Source organism: Amyelois transitella, chromosome 9 (assembly GCF_032362555.1).
Source record: "Amyelois transitella isolate CPQ chromosome 9, ilAmyTran1.1, whole genome shotgun sequence".
Classification (NCBI taxonomy): Eukaryota; Metazoa; Arthropoda; class Insecta; order Lepidoptera; family Pyralidae; genus Amyelois; species Amyelois transitella.
In genome coordinates this window covers 8,868,684-8,888,932 of record NC_083512.1, presented here as the reverse complement: position 1 = coordinate 8,888,932, position 20,249 = coordinate 8,868,684, and the positions used below count along the sequence as shown (strand labels likewise).

At 35.6% G+C, this 20,249-nt stretch overlaps 1 protein-coding gene across 1 annotated transcript in view; it reads left to right on the top strand.

Moving 5' to 3' along the window:
• The window catches only part of LOC106142801 (tubby-related protein 4), a 38,857-nt gene that overhangs the window by 13,726 nt on the left and 4,882 nt on the right, over positions 1–20,249 (top strand). The window contains exons 3-9 of the mRNA XM_060945875.1: positions 7,984–8,166; positions 13,704–13,877; positions 15,002–15,263; positions 17,489–17,589; positions 18,064–18,288; positions 18,990–19,210; positions 19,501–19,661. Coding sequence (XP_060801858.1) covers positions 7,984–8,166; positions 13,704–13,877; positions 15,002–15,263; positions 17,489–17,589; positions 18,064–18,288; positions 18,990–19,210; positions 19,501–19,661 — 1,327 coding nt within the window. The remainder of the gene's footprint in view (positions 1–7,983; positions 8,167–13,703; positions 13,878–15,001; positions 15,264–17,488; positions 17,590–18,063; positions 18,289–18,989; positions 19,211–19,500; positions 19,662–20,249) is intronic.

Here is a 20,249-nt window from a genome sequence, read left to right as displayed (position 1 = left end):
AGTTCCTGAAAATACAGATGTTCTCTGCGTGTTCTGCGAAACCAACTATTCAAATGACAGACCTGGAGAGCAATGGATACAGTGTCAGAGTTGCGAATTATGGGCTCATACAGCCTGTGCAGGTCCAGAAGGCGACTATTATATTTGTGATTTTTGCCGTTAGGTTTCAATTGTGCAATACATTTAATATGACCCCCCAGGGTGCCACATAACCAGCACTTGATCTCATTATGCCAAATTTGATTACTTAAGAATAAATATTATTTCTGATTATCCGGTACGAGTTTTATTTATTCCATACTTAAATATGCATAAACAAATGATTAAAGAACCCTATAAAGTATGTTTCAAGTTTCTAAGTACTTTACTTTTCTTATAAAGCCTCAAAAACAAAGTAGGGGGCCACAATACCACCTTCTCCTCTACTAAGGGAGCAATCACCAAAATTCCAGCGGGAATTAACATTGGTCTTATTTCAAAATATTTAAACTAATCTTTTGTTCGATTTCCCATTACTTGATGATACAATTTTTCCTCTTGAAATATTAGTATGAGTATATTGTTATAATTAACACAAACTTGTCTTATCATCAAAGTGGCCCGCCATCGTCGCTCCGGAACACCCGTAGATCCAAAGCCTCCTGTTCACACAAGTAATGGACGGCTGTGGCAGGGTCAAAGGTTTAATTTATAATGTATGCGACCGATAAATCTCCTTGGGAAACTGAACCACGTGAGCACTTGGTCATGAAACAGCTTCTGTTAAGACCCTCTTTGGCTAATCTCCTATTAGACCAAGAGCTGACGTTATATTAAGATGACCGATAATTACTTCTTAATTAAATGCTCACTAACTTTAGATCCCTTATAGAGCTTCCTATAATTCAGATATAGGTTTATTCCTCTTATAGAGATTATGATAGAAATATGGAGGGTGTCAAATATATAAATAAATAAATGTTGCCGTGTGGTTGGCACTTTAGAAAAGAACTACTCCATATCTTTCCAATGGATGTTGTAAAAGGCAACTAAGGGATATGCTTATGAACATGGGATTTTACTTGTGGGCTCGCAATCTGACATAATTTGTATCTCAATTCCATTATAAGACATACAGCTAAACGCAACCAAATAATAGAAAACCAGTTTTTGAGTTTAATGATACAACCATTTGCGGCTGTGATTCCAAAATTATGTGTGGAAAGTGGAAAAAAAATGTCGAAAAGCGGACCCTGCGGAGAGGAGAGTGAAGTTGATTCTGCAATATTCCACAATTTAAATAATAAAGAATTAGTTCTCCTGTAAACTATTGTTTAAATTTTCAACGAACTAGTAGGCAATTCAATTTCAATAAGGATTATGCACATTAATGGATCACTTATCAATTAATGTATTAGTTATGAAGGTCCCGGAAGTTCTTAGTTTCAGTAAATCATGTGTGGTATGGACCCCTGTTACTTACCAAAGTTAATGGTTTATAGTCTAAATTGTGAGGGTTCGCAAATCTCATATCAACAATGTTGGCGTTTGTTTCTCAAGAAACAAGCACCAAAGTCGCAAATGAACAAACTTTGTGCGTTTGTTACAGTGTAATATCCAACGGTGAAAAACACTCGCAGACTTTCTTGTTCTTATGACCTTCCAACTTTTAGAGAGGTTTTATTGTTTATCATTAGCTTCTTCAAAGGACTCGTATCTTGATTGTGAACTTGTTTCATTAAATTATTTTGTTACTGGTATCACTTTTGAATTTTGAGACTGTAAGCAAAACAACGGGATACTATCTTTCGTTATTAAATGCAACGTTTAATTTTTATTTATTATATATTTTTATAGCTTAAGCCCGCATGAAAACAACTATACGTCCTTCTCCGTACTCTATATGTGCGCAAACTTCATGGAGATCGGTTCAGCGGTTTTGACATGAAAGATGGAAAAACAAACACACTTTCATATTAATAATATTTGTAAGAACAGGCTATCATAGCTTTTTCCGGATACAAACAGAATACACATACTTACAACTGTACACCCAAACGTGATTTTCGGGACAAATAATATTATTAAAACAGCTAGTTTACGTATTATTCAGATTTATATGGAAATAACTAGATAATTACTAACAAGTCGTTACATCGTTAATGTACATTCTCGACGGACAAAGTATTCTTTAATTTATAGAGGAAGAAAAATTAAAAGCCTTCCCCTTTCACCGCCCTCGCCTTTATATGACGTAATTAAATGTAAAACTCACCTTGAGCTCGTCTCTTGAATTTTATTATTTGAAGGGACGAGCAGGAATTCGTATTTAAATACTTAAACATCGGCAAGAAAATAATAATATTTTTAGACTATTTGATTCCATATGAGTTAGGTTCCCCTACAAAGGTTGCGGAGGTCAGATGGAAGTCTCTTCGTGTAAATCCTGACTCACCCAATCCAGTATCATGGCCGTTGAGGCGCACCCCGGGCTCCTCTCCTGAAAGGTGAGAATGTGATTGAGATTATCGCCAGGAGGAAGGAGATATTTGCATAGCATACTTTATTAAGCATATGCGTATTAATTATACCACCCTTTTTCAAGTAAGATTTCAGCTGTAATAAAATTTATTATTATCAAACTGGATAATTGTCCTTGTTTCCACCCACGATTACCTTACAAATGTTTTGTAGTTATGATTTATTCTGATGTTGGACATTATTACTGACAAGTTTCATCCAAATCCATTCATAGTTTTTGCGTGACGAAATTACAAACTTGTGTGTTAATAATATTTGTATGATAATTATTATAATTAATTTCTGTGTAGTTCCTGGCACCAATAAAAAGAAAAGAAAATTTTCTCACTCCATCTCTTATCCATGGATGTCGTAAAAGGTGACTAAGGGACAGGCTTGATTTTGGGATTCTTCTTTTAGGCGATGGGCTAGCAACCTGTCACTATTTTTATTTCAATTCTATCATTAAGCCAAACAGCTGTACGTGGCATATCAGTCTTTTCAAGACTGTTGGCTCTGTTTACCCCGCACGGGATATAGACGTGATTATATGTATGTATGTAATATTAATTAATTAGTCTGGCTGGATACGAGAAGGTAAATAGTGTTTCCAAGGACCGTGTCGTTATAAATTGGTTTTCGTTTTCAACTTTGCCTAGTATCCACCCTCCTTAGGGAATACGAGTATGATTATATTCCGCTTCAGATAACTAACTCATTTTAGAGGTTGCGTACAAAGGCATTTATGGAATATTGTACACGATACTTCATTATCTGGGTAATTTTATTCATGGAAACCTAATCTATCGTCCAATACTGTGTACAAGTGATTTGCCAACGTTTAGCAAATATTCGACTACGTCTTACATTTTAAAAAAATGCCTTTTTTATTCACGTACCTACATATATCACAACTCTTAAGTCTAGGTATTGTGAATCAAAGAAAGTAAAGAAGCTAAATAACAAATTCAGTTTAATTGTAATTGTAATATCGTCAATTGAAAATTTAAATACCTACATACATACATATGGTCACGTCTATAACCCTTGCGGGGTAGACAGAGCCAACAGTCTTGAAAAGATTGAATGGCCACGTTCAGCTACAAAAATACCAATTGCTAGTTGAAAAATTGAGATGAATCCTTTCTAGGCTAGTTCATTACTTTATTTATTGCCTTAAGAGTTGCCACTTAAATCCCGTAACGTCTGCAACTTAGCAACACGGGAAGGCAACTTTGTCTCCCTTTAAGTTAAGACTGGCCATAAATAGTTGCCTTGTCAGCCGGTAAGAGCTCATTATCCGACTGCGACAAAAGGTGGTTTATGTTTTCTGGTTTGTGTACCTATTTACATAAGTACCGAAATATCTTTGTTATACTTTGATAAAACAGGGTCAAGTTAAACATAATCCGTATTACACAATTTAAATTCTTCCTTTATCTGTGTACAAATGTTCAAGATTCATACAGTGACAGGTTTCTAGCCCGTTACCTAAATGAAGAATTCCAAGTTTATAAGTATTAGTCGCCTTTTACGACATCCATGGGAAAAAGATGGAGTGATCTTATTCTTTTTTCTATTGGTGCCGGGATGTAAATATTTGTATGTCTATAAAAAGTCTTAGCACTATATATAAAACAATTATTTTATATATAGTGCTAAGACTTTTTGAAAAAATGATCCGCATACCGAAGCCTATCAGGGGACGAGTGTTAAAGAACAAAAATTAGAGAGAGATTGAATGTAATAACGGATGCCATCACATCCCGGCTGTTTTGCTTAACTGGGTGAACTCGTAACTTGCCCCGGAGACATCGGAATGTTAACAGTCAGTAGAGAATCGTGCGCCGGGTAATATGCTCACGTACTTACATTTGTTATGGTAATTCCATGGGAATAATGAAAGCAATTTATATCATTTCATCTTTTTCGCAATTTCAGATTTTCCTCGTTTACTTTTTATGGTTTTAATTAAGGTTTTTATAATTTTTGTTATACATACATACATATGATCACGTCTTTATCCCTTTCGGGGTAGATAGAGCCAACAGTCTTGAAAAGACTGATAGGCCACGTTCAGCTGTTTGGCTTAATGATAGAATTGAGATTCAAATAGTGACGGGTTGCTAGCCCATCGCCTAAAAGAAGTGTAGTGTAGCTATATCCGTGGCTATAGTATGTAAGTGTATGTCAAATGTATGTTATATATTACTCATCTTATTGTCTAATAAACCAGTATTCATTCAGCATTCGCCTCGTTTCATTGCTAGTACTCCCAACCTCATATGGCGACCCTAGCCAGCCTCCCGCGCGTTAGTGTTTATAAATTCCTTAACCATATATAGACTCGGTCACGATATACGAACTTGATCTTTCTTTCGTTGAAATGGCAGTACATTATTACATTCAGTGGCGTAATCAGTGCAAATTATCAACTAATAATAAAATATGGGATCCACAAACACCAAGGAGGAGATAGTTTTGGCCCAGAACGCTGCAGGAGGAACCAACAATGCTAATATAGAGCAGCTGAAGTTTCACGTGAGCACCACGAATATAATTCTGATTGCTTTATCGACTATGATAGCAGTGGCCCTGACGTATGGAATGTATAGAATTTATAAAAGATGTCACAAAAAATGGATTACTAATGAAATAACCAGACAGGCCATGCGTAGATCGTTTCTTATGCGTCGACGAAGAGAAGACAAAGAGGGAGACGTTTGAAATTGTTTACTAAAATATATTATATTAAAGAGAATTACATAAATGATCAAAGAATATATGAGCCTATGGAATTAAGTAATACGAGCGCCGACGTATCTATATTTCTACAGTGTTAATAGAAAGTGTTCTAAAATAAATAATAGTGAGTGAGCGTAAAGTTAAGTGATGTGTTATACCCCCCCCCTGTGGCCTTAGACTATGTAGATCTCTCTTTACTGCGGTTATCCCTTAAGAAGTGAGCAAGAAAAGCTTTTGAACTCAAATAGTGAACTTTAGCAAGATAGTTAAGTGGTCTAGCGGTAATATAAAAACATCGATGGCTGGTATGTACTTACTAAGAATTTTATTTTTAATTCTGAATATTTTCCATGTCTAATTATGTTATGGCGCAAGAGTTGATTTCATTATACAACAGTTTAGTAGAAATAAAAACATATTTAGTAAAAATAGGCCCAAGTAAAAGAGTAGGAAATACTGTTGTTAAGAAATTAAACGAGGCAGATGAATTAGTACAAAAATTTAACGAAGTTGTGGGAATTATATGCGAGCTTAAAGAAATAACATTAGAAGAAAGTGTATTAATTGAAAAAACTAAAGAAAATTTTATTAAATTATATGAAAAAATACTAGATTTGTGTCAAGGGTGTTCGAATAAAGAGACAAACATGGCGAAATTTGAATTGAAAGTAGCATTAAGTTTATTGCCAGTTTCTTCAGATGACGAAACAAATATTAAACAATTAATTGACGGTATCGAATACTATCAGGCAGAATTAGATTTAGAGTCAAAAAATAAATTAATGAGATTTGTCCTAAAGAGTAGGCTTTCACAGGCCGCGAAACTTAAATTATCACCCAATTACAATAATATTGAAGAACTGATAAGTGATATGAAATTACATCTCTTGCCTAGAAAATCTTGCGCAGCAATCCAACGTAAATTGCAAAATTTTCGCCAAAATAATTTAACAATTAATGACTACGGGAAAGAAATAACAGATATGTTTGTCGATCTTACGATAACTCAATCTGGAGGAAAAAACGAAGATTACAAGATTTTGAAACCGATTAACGAAAAATATGCCATTAAATGCTTCGCCGACGGATTGAGAAATCGTAGGCTCAGCACAGTGATAACAGCGAGAAACTACGAGTCACTTAAAGATGCAGTTCAGGCCGCAGTGGATGAGGATACTACGGCTCCATCAACTTCAGGTGAGATATTCAACATAAATCACCACAATCAAAGGGGATATTATAACTACAAACCCAGAGGTTATAGAGGCCAGTCTTACCGAGGTAGGTCTATGTATACAGGTTATAGAGGAACATACGGTGCAGTAGGTCGCGGACGGGCTGTTTACCGTGGCCAGCATCAGACTGCAAGACGAGGTTGGAGAGGACAGGCCCAGCAGTCTTTCATGCGTGGTACGGCCAGTACGAACAATAGAGGCAGAGGTAAGCCTAACTTCAATAATCATAGAAGTCAGAGGGAATGCGCACATGTCAATGCATTCACAGAAACGCAGGATAATGAAAATGAAAATTTAGATCAGTTTTTTCGTGAATAACGCAATTTTATCATGTAATGGTCTATGTAACATAACATTAAAATCTATAAGCAACTATACCTACACATGGTTAATCGATACGGGTGCATCAATTTCAGCCATAAAATATAAACATGTTCATGAACATAATATTCCACTCCATATTGAGAACATAGAAGTCAACGGTTTGGGTGGCAAAGTCCATGCTATCGGATATGTTTATCTAAATTTGTACTCTGGAATCAGATTCTGAAACATAAGTTTTTTGTTTTTCATTCCTTACCTTGTAAGACTAGTGGAATAATTGGTCAAGACTTTCTGAATAAATATAAGTCAATTTTAAACTTGCAGAATAAAACTTTATTATTATGGAATAATAACGTCAAGATTTCCTTACCATTAACTATTGAAAGTAAAAATATTACAATTCCAGCTAGGTCTGAATCTCTACATTTAGTTAATACAACAATAACGGAACAGTCGGTTATTTGCGCATCGGAGCTGACGGAAGGAGTTTTCATAGCTAGCGCATTGGTTAAACCATTAAACGGGAAAATTCCAGTTCGCATTCTCAATACTACCGAATCCGAGTTAACATTAGAGACACTTAATCTAAAATTGGAAAGCGTAGAAAATTATCAAATTTTAAATTTTGAGAAATCAATGGTAAATTCTGATATAGTATGTAAGTGTATGTCAAATGTATGTTATATATTACTCATCTTATTGTCTAATAAACCAGTATTCATTCAGCATTCGCCTCGTTTCATTGCTAGTACTCCCAACCTCATAGAAGAATCCCAACTTTACAAAAAATAATTTTAGTTATTGTTTGGTGATTATTTATTAGACGTTTTAGGATCTGACATCAGGGAGCGTAGTATAGATTGCTTTTGCGACCAATTAAATATTATTTACTTGATATCGATCATATTATTTGTACTTACACGTAGTGGTCGTACTACTTAAGAAGTCTGAGTTCACATCTTTATAAAAAAAATTACTTACATGGGTGGTTACCATGGGATACTTATGATTGGATTTAACAAAAATTGTCATACCAAATTGCTTTAATAAAGGTGGCATCTGCTTTGAAAGGATCAAGACCTTGATAAATTTTAATGAGTCAAAGCAAATATAAACAAGGACGATAATTATATCGCAGGTATCGTAAGGTCTTCTAACCTAAATGTTCTTTAAAAATCAGGTCATACTGGTGAAATGGAACGAGCCATACCAGAAGTTGGCGTCGTGCGACAGTTCGGGGGTCATCTTCGTGTGGATCAAGTACGAGGGTCGCTGGAGCATAGAGCTGATCAACGACAGGAGCACGCCCGTCACCCACTTCTCCTGGTCTCATGATGGACGCATGGCGCTTATCTGCTATCAGGTTGGTTGTACTTACTACTTGTGTCACGTGTTTTTCTCTTTCTTATCTTTGCGCTTTCTCAGTTACACCCCCCACCATAGTGCTTCGGAGCCTGGGGTCCGCTTTCCTACAAGTAAGTATCTTTCCAGTTTGTCCGGTTTGCGACGTTCTCAGTTTTCAGACCACTCAGACTGCGATGTCTTTATCCCCTACGGCATAAACAAAATCAACAGTCTTTCGAGACTGAACTATGGAATTTCAGAAAGTGTAGGCTGCTAGAGAATATTAGCCTTTCTCTTGATTGTTTTAGTAGAGAAGCAGCTCGCACTTACTTTATTATTAAGTGCCTGTAACCACGTCTATCAAAAATTAAAACATATTATATAACTAATGAGTTGTATAACTTTATTATGAAACGTGTACCTAAACGGCAGAGGGTTTGACCAGTCAACCGAGCGGATGATGTAGTGTGAGTAATTTAGTTTTGCCTTAACTTTGTAATAAATTAGCATTTGTTATGAATTGTTTCATATTTAAGGTTTTTGCAGGAAACTGATTGCAGTTAAAATGATAAAAGATACAAAAATCCGAATATTGTTTAGATTTCAGGTATAAAAGAAATAGCGACAGATTGCAGACTGTCGCAAAACGTATTTTTTTGCGAACCTTTCTCTGACGAGAAGAAAACAGTTGTTGTACATTTATTAATATGTATAACATTTGTAGTAGGTATAATATTCGTGTACGAATAATACAATTACTTGTGTTCAGGATATCTTCCATTAAGCAAAATAACAATAACACTTAAGTAACAACAATAATATTATCGCGGACTGAGTTTGATTGTTTAAACAAAGAAGTGAGAAGAGGCTGAAAAGTTTTGAATAATTCTTAGTATGCTTATCAAAACTTCCTGAAGAATTTCCAACAATCGCATAACAAAGAGACGGATCCCGAAAAGCCGGCGTCACTCCCGCGTAAGATTTCACAAGTTTTCGGTTTTAAACAGATCGGTAACGTTATTAAGGTCTGTCCGAGGCAGCTGCTGTACATCCATCAATGTCCCGGTTAAGCCTCGTTCTCGTTTTGCCGATGACAAACATCAGCCGCCCGTATTTTGACCAAATTGGAGCGAGATCAATACGACTCGCGGATTACAGACGAAATTTAAATTAGCCTACTTATTTCAGATACAGAAGACAATTAGCGGACTTTGCAGCATAATCTTGCATAATTTGTATATCTGCTTTTAAACAAGGACCTTAAAGTAGGGAACACAATAGAGCCTCGTTTAAGTTACAATCCTCCATCCAAATCATAAATGACAAATACCTATAAGAGAATAATTGCCAATTATTCTGAACTTTATAATACAATGGCATATTAGCGTTATTGAGGTCTGAAGTTCTGATTGTTGCTATGTGTTCAACTACTGTCGGGCTCAATTTCTGTGAATGCCATGCGAGGTTTTGTAGTAAGATAGACGAACTCACTTCGAGAACAATAAGAGATTGGGTGACATGATTCCCGAAAATATCGATGACGCTGAATGCAGACATAACTTTATACAAGACGATATTTTATAAAGGTTGGGATGCACTCTCGCAGATTACAAATAAATGAAATCGAAGTCTGTTTCTGATATTAATATAACAACTTTCACTGAAGTATGTACTCCTATCAGCCGAGAAGATTTTATGATTAACGGCTAAGTTATCGATAAGAAATATTGTCTTATTTCATGTAGAATGGTTTTTTTTTTAATACGCATTTTCTAGAGATCAATGATGCAGTCAGTAAGGTATTTGTATATAATATGTAAGTTACAGGTACCTTACAGTTACTTCTCAGATTTAAGTACTCGTAGAATTATCCTTTTGTATAGGTATTTTAGGTATCTAGTAGGTGTAATAATAGCGAAGCGACGTCGAATCGATTCGGGACGCGTTGTCAATCCACGTGCTTGGGAACCGAAGCCTCGGATGGCTGAATCAAAATGTCGCTTCAATTTACTAAAAGGCTTCAGTATGAGGCCAGTCGCGCAACGCTACGTGACACCTTTGAAAAGGTCCTGTGAAAGGAACCATGTGTCTTGGAAATGTTTACGCAACATTTTCAATGTCGCCCGAGCACGTTTTATGACCGCCCTTTATGGTTCTCTGTTAATTTTATAGCCGATGCTCGGGTATAAAACATTTGAATATGCAAATTTTTTAACTATGCACATTTCAGATACAAGAGATTTGTGTTAGTTCGGTAAAAATGCCAGTAAATCAATACAGGACAGACAAGCAAAATACCTATAATTAGAAGTATATTGGCTTACCAGGTCTCCTATTGAGAATAACATGCTTATTATAAAACTATCAAAATTACTACATTTGATAACAAAAGTAAAGTTCTCTCTCAAATTAATTAAATATCAGTACTTAGATGAATGGATAGCCCAAATAAAGTCAAATTTCCCAATGTGTTCGTTTCCCGAATAAACAATCACTTCCATGTTCGTCTCATTACGGGTAACAACTAAGACAAAGAGCTTAGTCCCATTCGTGACATTATTTGATGGCTTTTCTTGATCTTCGTGACCCAAATGACAAAGAGCCTCGGTGTGTGGAGCCTCTTTCATAAATAGCTTGCTGCTTTTGTTTTGCAACAAGTCTTCAACTCCTCAACAACACATATACTCGTACGTTCGTACTTATCTTTGTTATAGATAAATAATTGGCAAAAACATATTTTTCATGTATATTTCATATATCACTCTAGATGTCCAAGGAAGCGACTAAAGGTCACTAACAAATCGTGAAAGGTTGATGTAAGACAAACAGCATATCGTAAAAACTAACTAAACAATTCCTTTATTAGAACTTACTTAAATACAATATCGATTAAGTTTTGTCTCGAGCCGATCCGAAATTTTTAAGTGTATCTACAAATAGATTTTAATCGTCATGATAAGAGAGAGAAAGGTACGACAAACACTAAAACATATTTTACTATTATAAAGAACATTATAAAATATTCACTATCTCTGATATGGCTTTTTGATGGGAATTGATGAATCTCAATTCCATAATAAAGCCATACGCTGAACGTAGCTTTTCAGTATTTTCGAGACTGTTGCCTCTGTCTAACCCGTAAAGGTTATACTAGATGTGATCGTATGTATGTTAAAGATTCCATTTTCATGAATGGAAGGTGAAGTGCTGGATAATACTTCGTAGTTTAAACATGTCTATTGACATAGAAATACTCACCCTACCATATTGAGTGTCGTATAAACCTGCTCGGTATATATGCACCGGCATTTAATTTGCATGATATTGAACAGGAATGGGGACCATTCAATCTGAGCGTCAGAAAAAATGTTAAGACCTGGTGTTATAAAATACACAGTGCGAATTGATTTAATTGTCTGTTAATACTCTATATCCGCTTCATGTCTATTCAATTATTAATCATATCCAAAATATTTTTCTAATTCGGCAAGAGCCGACATTTTTTTAATAATAAGCTTGGCACATACTTACTTTTTTATTAGGTATAGTAGCTCAAATTAAGGTTTATTCTGTCGGCCACTTGAACAAGATAACGTCTGAGTCGGCAAGTACACACGACTCTTGCCTACAACCTACAACATTCCAGAAATAGTGCGATCTCGCGTACTTATTCACCGTAAAATAATCATCTTGCCTTGTTTTAGACCTTTAGACGAATTTAGAAGTGGTCGGGTGCGAACCAATTTATTATAACATCAGTGTGCTATGACGGGCAGCCCTCCAAAAGGGATGAAATCTTTCGGGACAGCCTCGAGATTTATGTTATTGGCACGGCTGATTGATAGCACGAGATAAAACCTTTGTTTTTCCTGCCCACCCATGTGTTATACGACTCATCTGTTATTTTTCCACTAAACTGTATTGATCGTTCATTCAGCCGTTTATAGGTAATTTGTATTAGTTCCATGTGACATATTTCATAAGTGGTTAGAGTTTTTGAGTAGGTACGTGATAGAACACAAATTCCATAATTAATCCATATAGAAAAGGCGGAAACAAGTATTGTGTATTTTAAAATTAGGAAATTATTTTTAGATTTGGCATCCGAAATGCCAAAATTTTCAGGCCGTGAATTTTGCTTTAGCTTTTCATCGATTAGAAACTTAAATTCAAACCATGATTTATCATCGACTGTTACCATTGTATTATAGGCATTTATAGGCTAAGATGATTAATTAATAAATATTATGTCCCACTTCACGCGTCTGAGTCGTAGGCGCTGTCGTATACTGACCAAATTTACAACCGACGACATAATTTGATAAAATTAAACCTTGACCATAACAGCAGTAACAGCTTGTGCATCCTTCTGTCATCTGTGGTATGATTTAGAGGCAGGTTGAAGGAATTAATTAGAGCTAGCACACAATAGCGGCAGACTGCGGCAGATTTATAGTCGTATCGCCGCCGCGCAGCCCTTTGTTTGACTAAGTTGGACTACGTTGCATTCTCAGCTCTGTTAGCTGCTGTTGGTACCACAATGTGATAAAGATAACAGCGTTGTTTTGTTGTATTAACTACTGTGCAATTAACATAATAGGTGAAAAGACCTATTTCTCAATTGAAAACGTTTTTATGTTTTAGTTATTCGGATATCGTCAGCTGTTATTCTTTTTTTATGTTAATTTTAGTCTTTGATATTCAAATACCTATACTGTTCATAAACTAATAAATTCTAAAACCTATAGACAAATATTATCTGTAGTTTATTACAATAATATTGATGGAATACTTTGCTGAAAGTTTTACCTCAATGTCGAGCTTGCTTGTTATTTTAGGCGTTACCGTTATGGAAATAGAAGAGTACCTTGTTTTATAATGCTAACTTTTGTTTGACGATTTTATTAGTCAAGTGACCAGAAGTTATTACATGTTACCTACTAGACGTAGTTCACTCTGTAAAAATTTCATTACAACAAGTTGCTTATGTTTCTCCTTAAGATTTCGTCAATCTCCCAGCTAAATAGGTATAAAAGAAAAAAAATCTAAAATACTGTTATTACAAAGGTACGCATGATTATTCTAAATATTAAAATTAGAGTTAAATTGTTGATTGTTAAATTTCAAGTCAAATATTACAATGATATGCCTTGTTAAATCCATTCCGGAATACCATTAAAAATAAAAGATATGTCTTTTTGTTAACTAATTTTGTTAACTGTATTAGCATGCAACACACAAAAACAAAAAGAAAATACTTTCTAAAATAGAAAATTTATAGGATTATTTCATGATTAATTACTCGTAATCTACTTAAACCTACTTGCATACTTACTCTCTCTCTTTCTCTCTCAAATCTACTTATAAACCTACATAATTTTTCTAGAAGAATTTAGGTTCTAAATAAAAAAAATATATTTTTCCTAACTTGACCCAGACCGGTTTAGGATTTCGGGTCAGGCTAGAAATAATATACGACAAAAGTACATATCTATTTTTTAATTTACTCATAAAATAATGGTTCTCAAACAAACAAACAAATATACTTTTGTCCAGGATGGCTTCGTGCTGGTGGGTTCGGTGGCGGGCCAGCGGTACTGGTCGTCCATGCTGTCTCTGGACGCGCGCATCACGTGCGGCTGCTGGACCCCGGATGACAACCAGGTGTACCTGGGCACAGCGTCTGCGCAGCTCGTAGTTATGGACGTGCACGGTGCCATGGTCTCACAGGTATTTTCTTATGATACTTTAAAAATAACAAGCCTAATCAAAAATATGGAAAGTTAAGATGTTTAGGCCCCGCAGAAATACGGATAGAATAAATTCGTTGAAAAATTAATTATTTTTCCTTTCTTTGTGGGCGATATCCAGAAGAACATTGAAAATATTATTACGAGTACAGTCTATCGTCAATTTCTGTGATTTTTATTATTCTTGACCCGACCTTTCGCTAGATCGATGACTGATGATTATTTGATTAAGATAGCTTTGTCCAGAGCTTCCCCGTCCTTCGTTTTAAACAAAGGCAAAATAATATCCACACTAATAATAATCCCTGCGCAAATCTAGTATGTGATAAACTTTGAGATGTTTGTTTGGTCTCTTTTCTAATATGACAGCATCTATGTGATATTCATATAGGTATATTAATCTATACGGAGTATAATCTTCAGCATGTGTTGTACGTGCTCAAGAGCAAGGCTTTCGGGTTGTAACCTTGATGAATAATAGTGAAATAAAAATAAACTAACTGACGAACGGGTTTTTAAGGGTTTTGGCTTGAGTGACACAGTATGAGTGCACTTAAGTTTAGTATCTAAGTATTTTAGAATGTGTTTTGTTTTGAATCTATTAATATTAATGGCCATTCTTAAGCTGATAAATTATATAAACTGTACTTTATCAGACTTTTGGTTAACAGTGAAATCAATGATTATACATATTGTATATTTGTAATTGCAAACTCGAGGTCACGAGATATATTTTTCTTCAAGAGAACTTAAATTACAAACTAACTGTCATTAGTAGTTACTGCAACATTTCTATTGTTAGAATCAACACTAAGTGTAAAACTAGATAGAAAAAAGCATACTTACGACTTACCGTGATAACCAAATTCTCTCTTATGAAATTTTCTTGTGGTTTTACCAGGAAAAAATTGAATATTGTAACAATGGCCGCCTTTTGTAACCTTAACATGAGTTTCGGATAAAGTTATTGTTACAATTCTATGTGTAGATATTCTATCTTTCCAAATTTCAATATCGGTCTTGCTACACATTTGCTAACGGTTTTTTAAGTAAATCATGTACAGTTATTAATTATTATTATTACAATTTCACTTACTATCCCAGGTGCAACTAGTGGCTGAGGGCGGCATAACATCCATGGCTTGGTCGTGCGAGAAGTTCAAAATGGAGGAAGGCGAAGAAAGCACCGAAAGCAATGGCGGACACGTATTAGCTGTGGCGTTGGGTAACGGGGAGATAGTGTTGTTGCGTGGACATGATGACGTCAGCCCAGCGAGGATAAGCACTGGACTCAGGGGGAACACTCTGGCTATGGAGTGGGCCAACTCGAGAGAACTCCTCGCCGTTGCTGGGACCTTGTTACCTGGTAAGTAGACAGAAACAATATCTTCATGTTTGCGTGTCGGCATCATTCCAAAGATGATTTTACAATTATGGTATATAGTATAGGTAGGTAGTATCTTATATCTTTGAAACTTCTTTACTGTAACTAGATTACGTCTCACGTTTTAGTGTTACCTGACTTATATACCTCTACTTAGATATTACTTCTGCCTTATTATTTGGTCTTGGAAATGATGACATTGTTGAAGTAGGTAGTACGAGTATCAGTATTTTTACCAATCACACAACAGGCGGGCACATAAATCTGTTGAATTCCTAGTTTGACAATGTTATCTACTTTTGTGTGTAAAAAAGAGCTCGCAATTGAAAAGGTTCCCGAATATAGTTGGCAGTCGTATTGTGGATGATTTGATAAATGCGAGGTTTCTAACTGTATGACAAACGACATGGCCGCTTTTCAATCCGGAAAGCGGTTTACGACCACTATGAAGTTTATGAAGGGCTGCAAAAGATTCGAGAGTTGCATGAAACACAATCCCATTGTTTTATGTTGTACAGCCAACATTTATCGAACTTTGTACCATATTGATCTTTCTAGTTTGGTAATAGTTGCTAAATTCCAATGCATTTATGTAGGCTTCCAATTCACAATGCTGCTGACAGGAGAAAAGGATATGGACTCTGCTTAAAAATGCAACATTGTCGCGGTCGTTTTGTATTGATTCTCGATGTTTATATTTAGCGGAGGACTGGAATAGGACACATTTGTGAAACAATTTCGTCAAAAACGGTATTATCCGTTGAATTATTTTTAGATACTTAATCATCTGTTGGGTAGATTTGCTAAATTTGAAATGTCCCTTTAATTTAACTATAAGTAGTATGTTTTCCGTTGTGACTATTATTTTGTAAGGTCTTTTTCTATTTTAGTCGCAGTCAGCAAGGTCTGATTCTGAATCTGATATTTTAATTTAAACTAATACCTATGTAAACTTTCTACTTATTCATAAATTTATTCGTATAATTTAACGGTTAAAGCTACTTATGTGATATAAAATAAATATGAAAACAAATTAACAGGTTACCGAAAATATTGCTATAATTAGTTTGGACCCTTTAATCACGAACTCAACCTTAATTTGCGTATGTTTAGATAATTCCGCCATTTATATCCGCCAGCTGCCGTCCATATTAATTAAGACCAGGCTTAATAGGTCACATGATTTAAATACCTTACGAGAGGTAGGTAGGTACGACCATAGGTATGGCATTTCCGAAAATGAAGTTAAATTCAGAACTAGGTCTTTATTATGTATATTGTTGGATCAATTTTGCAAGATTTGTATATTTTAATTTTATATAATAATAAAAGACTATTAATAATCTTATTTATAATAATTACAATTTCTGTGGAAGAAACCTTACAAGATGGTAATAAAGCAAATAAAACTTTGTGTGAAAAAAATGAAACGGAGATAATATCTGCAATCAGAAAATAAGGCTACTAAATGATTCCTTTATCACTTCACATATGCGATTTATCAAAACACCTAATAACAGTGCGTGTTTCAACGCTAAAGCTAGATATTTTTGTTGAAAATTAAGTTTTTCAATTTTTTATTTCGTTAAACTATCTAAGTATAACTTCGGTACATTTTTATTTTCGTAAAAGCAGATTCAACTTGAGGTATAAATATTACAGTAGGTAGCTATTCAGTGTTCTTTTGACATTTCCGTTCTTTATCGTCACTATCGTCTGAATAATTTAAAACAAAAATTAGGTTCAAGGAAACTCTGGAGTATCGAAGTCTTCGGTGAACGTAGGTAAGGCGTATAGCAAGAAGATCTTAAAATAATTACTAGCTGTCCCGGCAAACGTTGTTTTGCGATATAAATAATTTATAAGAAATTTCTAGTTAAAAAAAATGTTAAGGGTGGATAACCCTTATCACTATGGGGTATGAAAAATAGATGTTGGCCGATTCTCAGACCTACTCAATATGCTCACAAAATTTCATGACATTCACAAGTACGGTACGGTTCGGAGGAGTACGGGAACGAACATTGTGACACAAGAATTTTATATATATGATTATACATGTGTAAAACTCAGCATTTTTATTAAATGAGCTACTTAATAAAAATGCTGAGTTTTAATGAGCTAAATAAAATGCCATCCATTTTGCTATATTTTTTATTCTGGATCTGCTTAAACCAAACTGATGATCAAATGTTTGTTTTTCACAGAAACAGACGAGCCGCCCGACTCGCCTCCCTTTAAAAACGTGGTCAAATTCTACTCGGATACAGGCGCGTTAATTTATACAGTGCCGATACCCTATACACAGGTATTCATTATATTATCAATAAATCTTTTGAAATACAAACATTACTTTAGTACCATGTTGGGCGCCAATATCGTTTTCATATACATATATTTACTCAAAATTGCAGTTTCAACTGCTACGTAAAAGCCGTTTGTTTTTACAAAATCATGGACTGACTGATACGGTTTACGTAACTTTGGTTGTTCAGTTTTATGTAAATTGGCGCCCAACGTGGTGCTTTAATATTATGAATTCACTGCCTATTCAGCATTATTGAATATTGCATAGATAAGTACTGTTACGCAGTGTGGTTTTCGAGAAGAGAGTTTTTTTAAGAAGACTATAATTTTTCCGTAGCTTCACTGACTTTTAAAGAAAAAAATTGTAAGAATTATTTTAATTAACTTCGGTACAAATAATGGTTCTTATTTCGTTATCGTTATGAAGAAAAATCGTTATATTTTGACAATGATAATCCTTTATATTTGGGCACAGGCACGCGTAACAGCATTAACATGGGGTCACGCGGCGCGGCGGCTGTTCGTGAGCGTGGGGGGCGCCGTGTGTACTGCGCGCGTGTGGCGTGTGGTGGCGCCACTGCAACTGTTGGCCAGAGTACGAGCGGCTCAGGCGCTGAGAGAACCACGTCTGGCGAGGTTACTGCCGCTCCCGCCAAGATTGCAGCCGGCGTTAGCTAACCTCTTCGCTCATACTATACGGGTAAGAGTTCAGGACTGTGGGTCGTGGTGACATCATACAGCTGATGTCGAGAGTGAGGCCGACTCAGGCTTTAAGGGAATCCATTCCCCTGGCAAACATATACTGTTATGAGATTTTGATGTTTTATATGAAGCTAAAATGGCTTGCCGTGATAATACGCTTCCAACTTCTAACAAGTTGGAAGCGTATTAGCACGGGCAATAATGGAGTGCTTACTGAGATTACACAAAGATTAAGAAGAGTATTTAGTCTCAGATTCAATGTGTTATAATATGTTATACAAATATAGTGTTGAATATACTGTAAACTTTTTGTTTGTCAGTAACTAATTGTAAAGTAAAATTAACGTCAAGGTTAAAGTTTATTGAATTAACGAAAGCTAATAATCCCCATAATCCTTAAATCCGTTGAGTGTAAAGGCCGTGGGTGATTTTAATCTGTTTCATTTATACTTGCCTATTTATATTTTATTGACCACGTCATACTTAGAAATTTTAGGAGAAATTATGTAATGTTCAAATTTTCATGTTCATGAATTTTTAGGGCAATAATTTAACAAAAATGTGGGTTATGGCTGGTTTGCCGGACCGTTACCTTATCCAATGTTCTTTTAAAAAAATAATTTTGCAATAGTTTCAAAGATTTTGTGTATATGATTGCGAATGAACCTTTTAATCCAGTTAACAAATGCCTTCTTACAGTGTAACGTGCCAGAAATAAGTGAACTCCGCGTGTTCGTGTCCCGGCCGCCGGGCGCCGGGGCTCGATTACACTGCACCATGCTGCGTCACGATGACGAGGAGGCTGGAGCTTATACTCTGTACCTGGAGCATCTGGGAGGACTCGTGCCGTTACTGAAAGGCCGCCGAACTAGCAAGATCAGACCTGAGTTTGTTATATTCGACCCTCAAGCCGAAGGTGCGTTTTATTCTATCAACTGCGCCACTAAACTCTGGCGCACATTACATTACTCGTATACTGCGCTATGCAGCGACACAATGACGAAGAGGCCGGGGCTTATACACTATGCCTGAACCATCTGGCAGGCCTGTTTGTTATATATATTATTGTATAACCGACTGCGCAACAAGCATTTCGGCTTTTGAGTCATTTAATAATTATCAACTTGTCGTCATGCCATTTTTCTAGCCTATATAGATAACATTTGTCAAATTTCTTAATTTTAAAGGACTCTATGTAAATTCCAGACAGCGTCACCAACCCGGTGCGGTGTAGCAGCAACAGTAGTAGCAGCAGCGGCACCGGCAGCAGCAGCAGCGGCGGCAGTGTGGCCGGTGTCAGCTCGCCCAGAGTGACGCGACGACCGCCGCCGCAAGGACAAACTTCCTCCTCTGATACGGAGCCGGAAGAAGGTAATTGTATTTTGATGTACGAGGAGGGAAACCTAGCAAAACTTCTGAACTAATTTTTTATTTTTATTTTGAATATACTGTTAAATTATACTTATGCAGTAAGTACATTCTCGAAATATTTGTATATTACAATATCTGTTAAAATACTTATTACTTTTTTACCGATTAAAAAAAGGGTTGGTTTCTCATTCTTCAACCTAACTTAGGTTGAAGATATGAGAAACCAACCCTTCAAGAAAGTAGAACGTCTTATCAAGAAATTAATTAAATTGGTCAAACTTGTCTATAAATTACCTAAGGTGGTGTCCATCAGTTCCCTCGCCGAATTCAAAGTTTTCTCCGTAGTAAAGTTTGGAGGTGAACATGACAGGGGATTTAATGAGTAAAGATTTACAATGGGGCTCTTTGGCTGGAACCCAAACGCCATTTGTTTGTGCTGTAAATATTTTTTCCGCTATTTATGGTTTATAAGTGTGGATTATTGATTATTAATTGTTCGTGGATAAGCATGTGTATTGGAGAGTGTTACAATAACGGATTAAGTGACTTTTTACGTTGTCTCAAAATGTCAAAAGTGAAATTTTATGT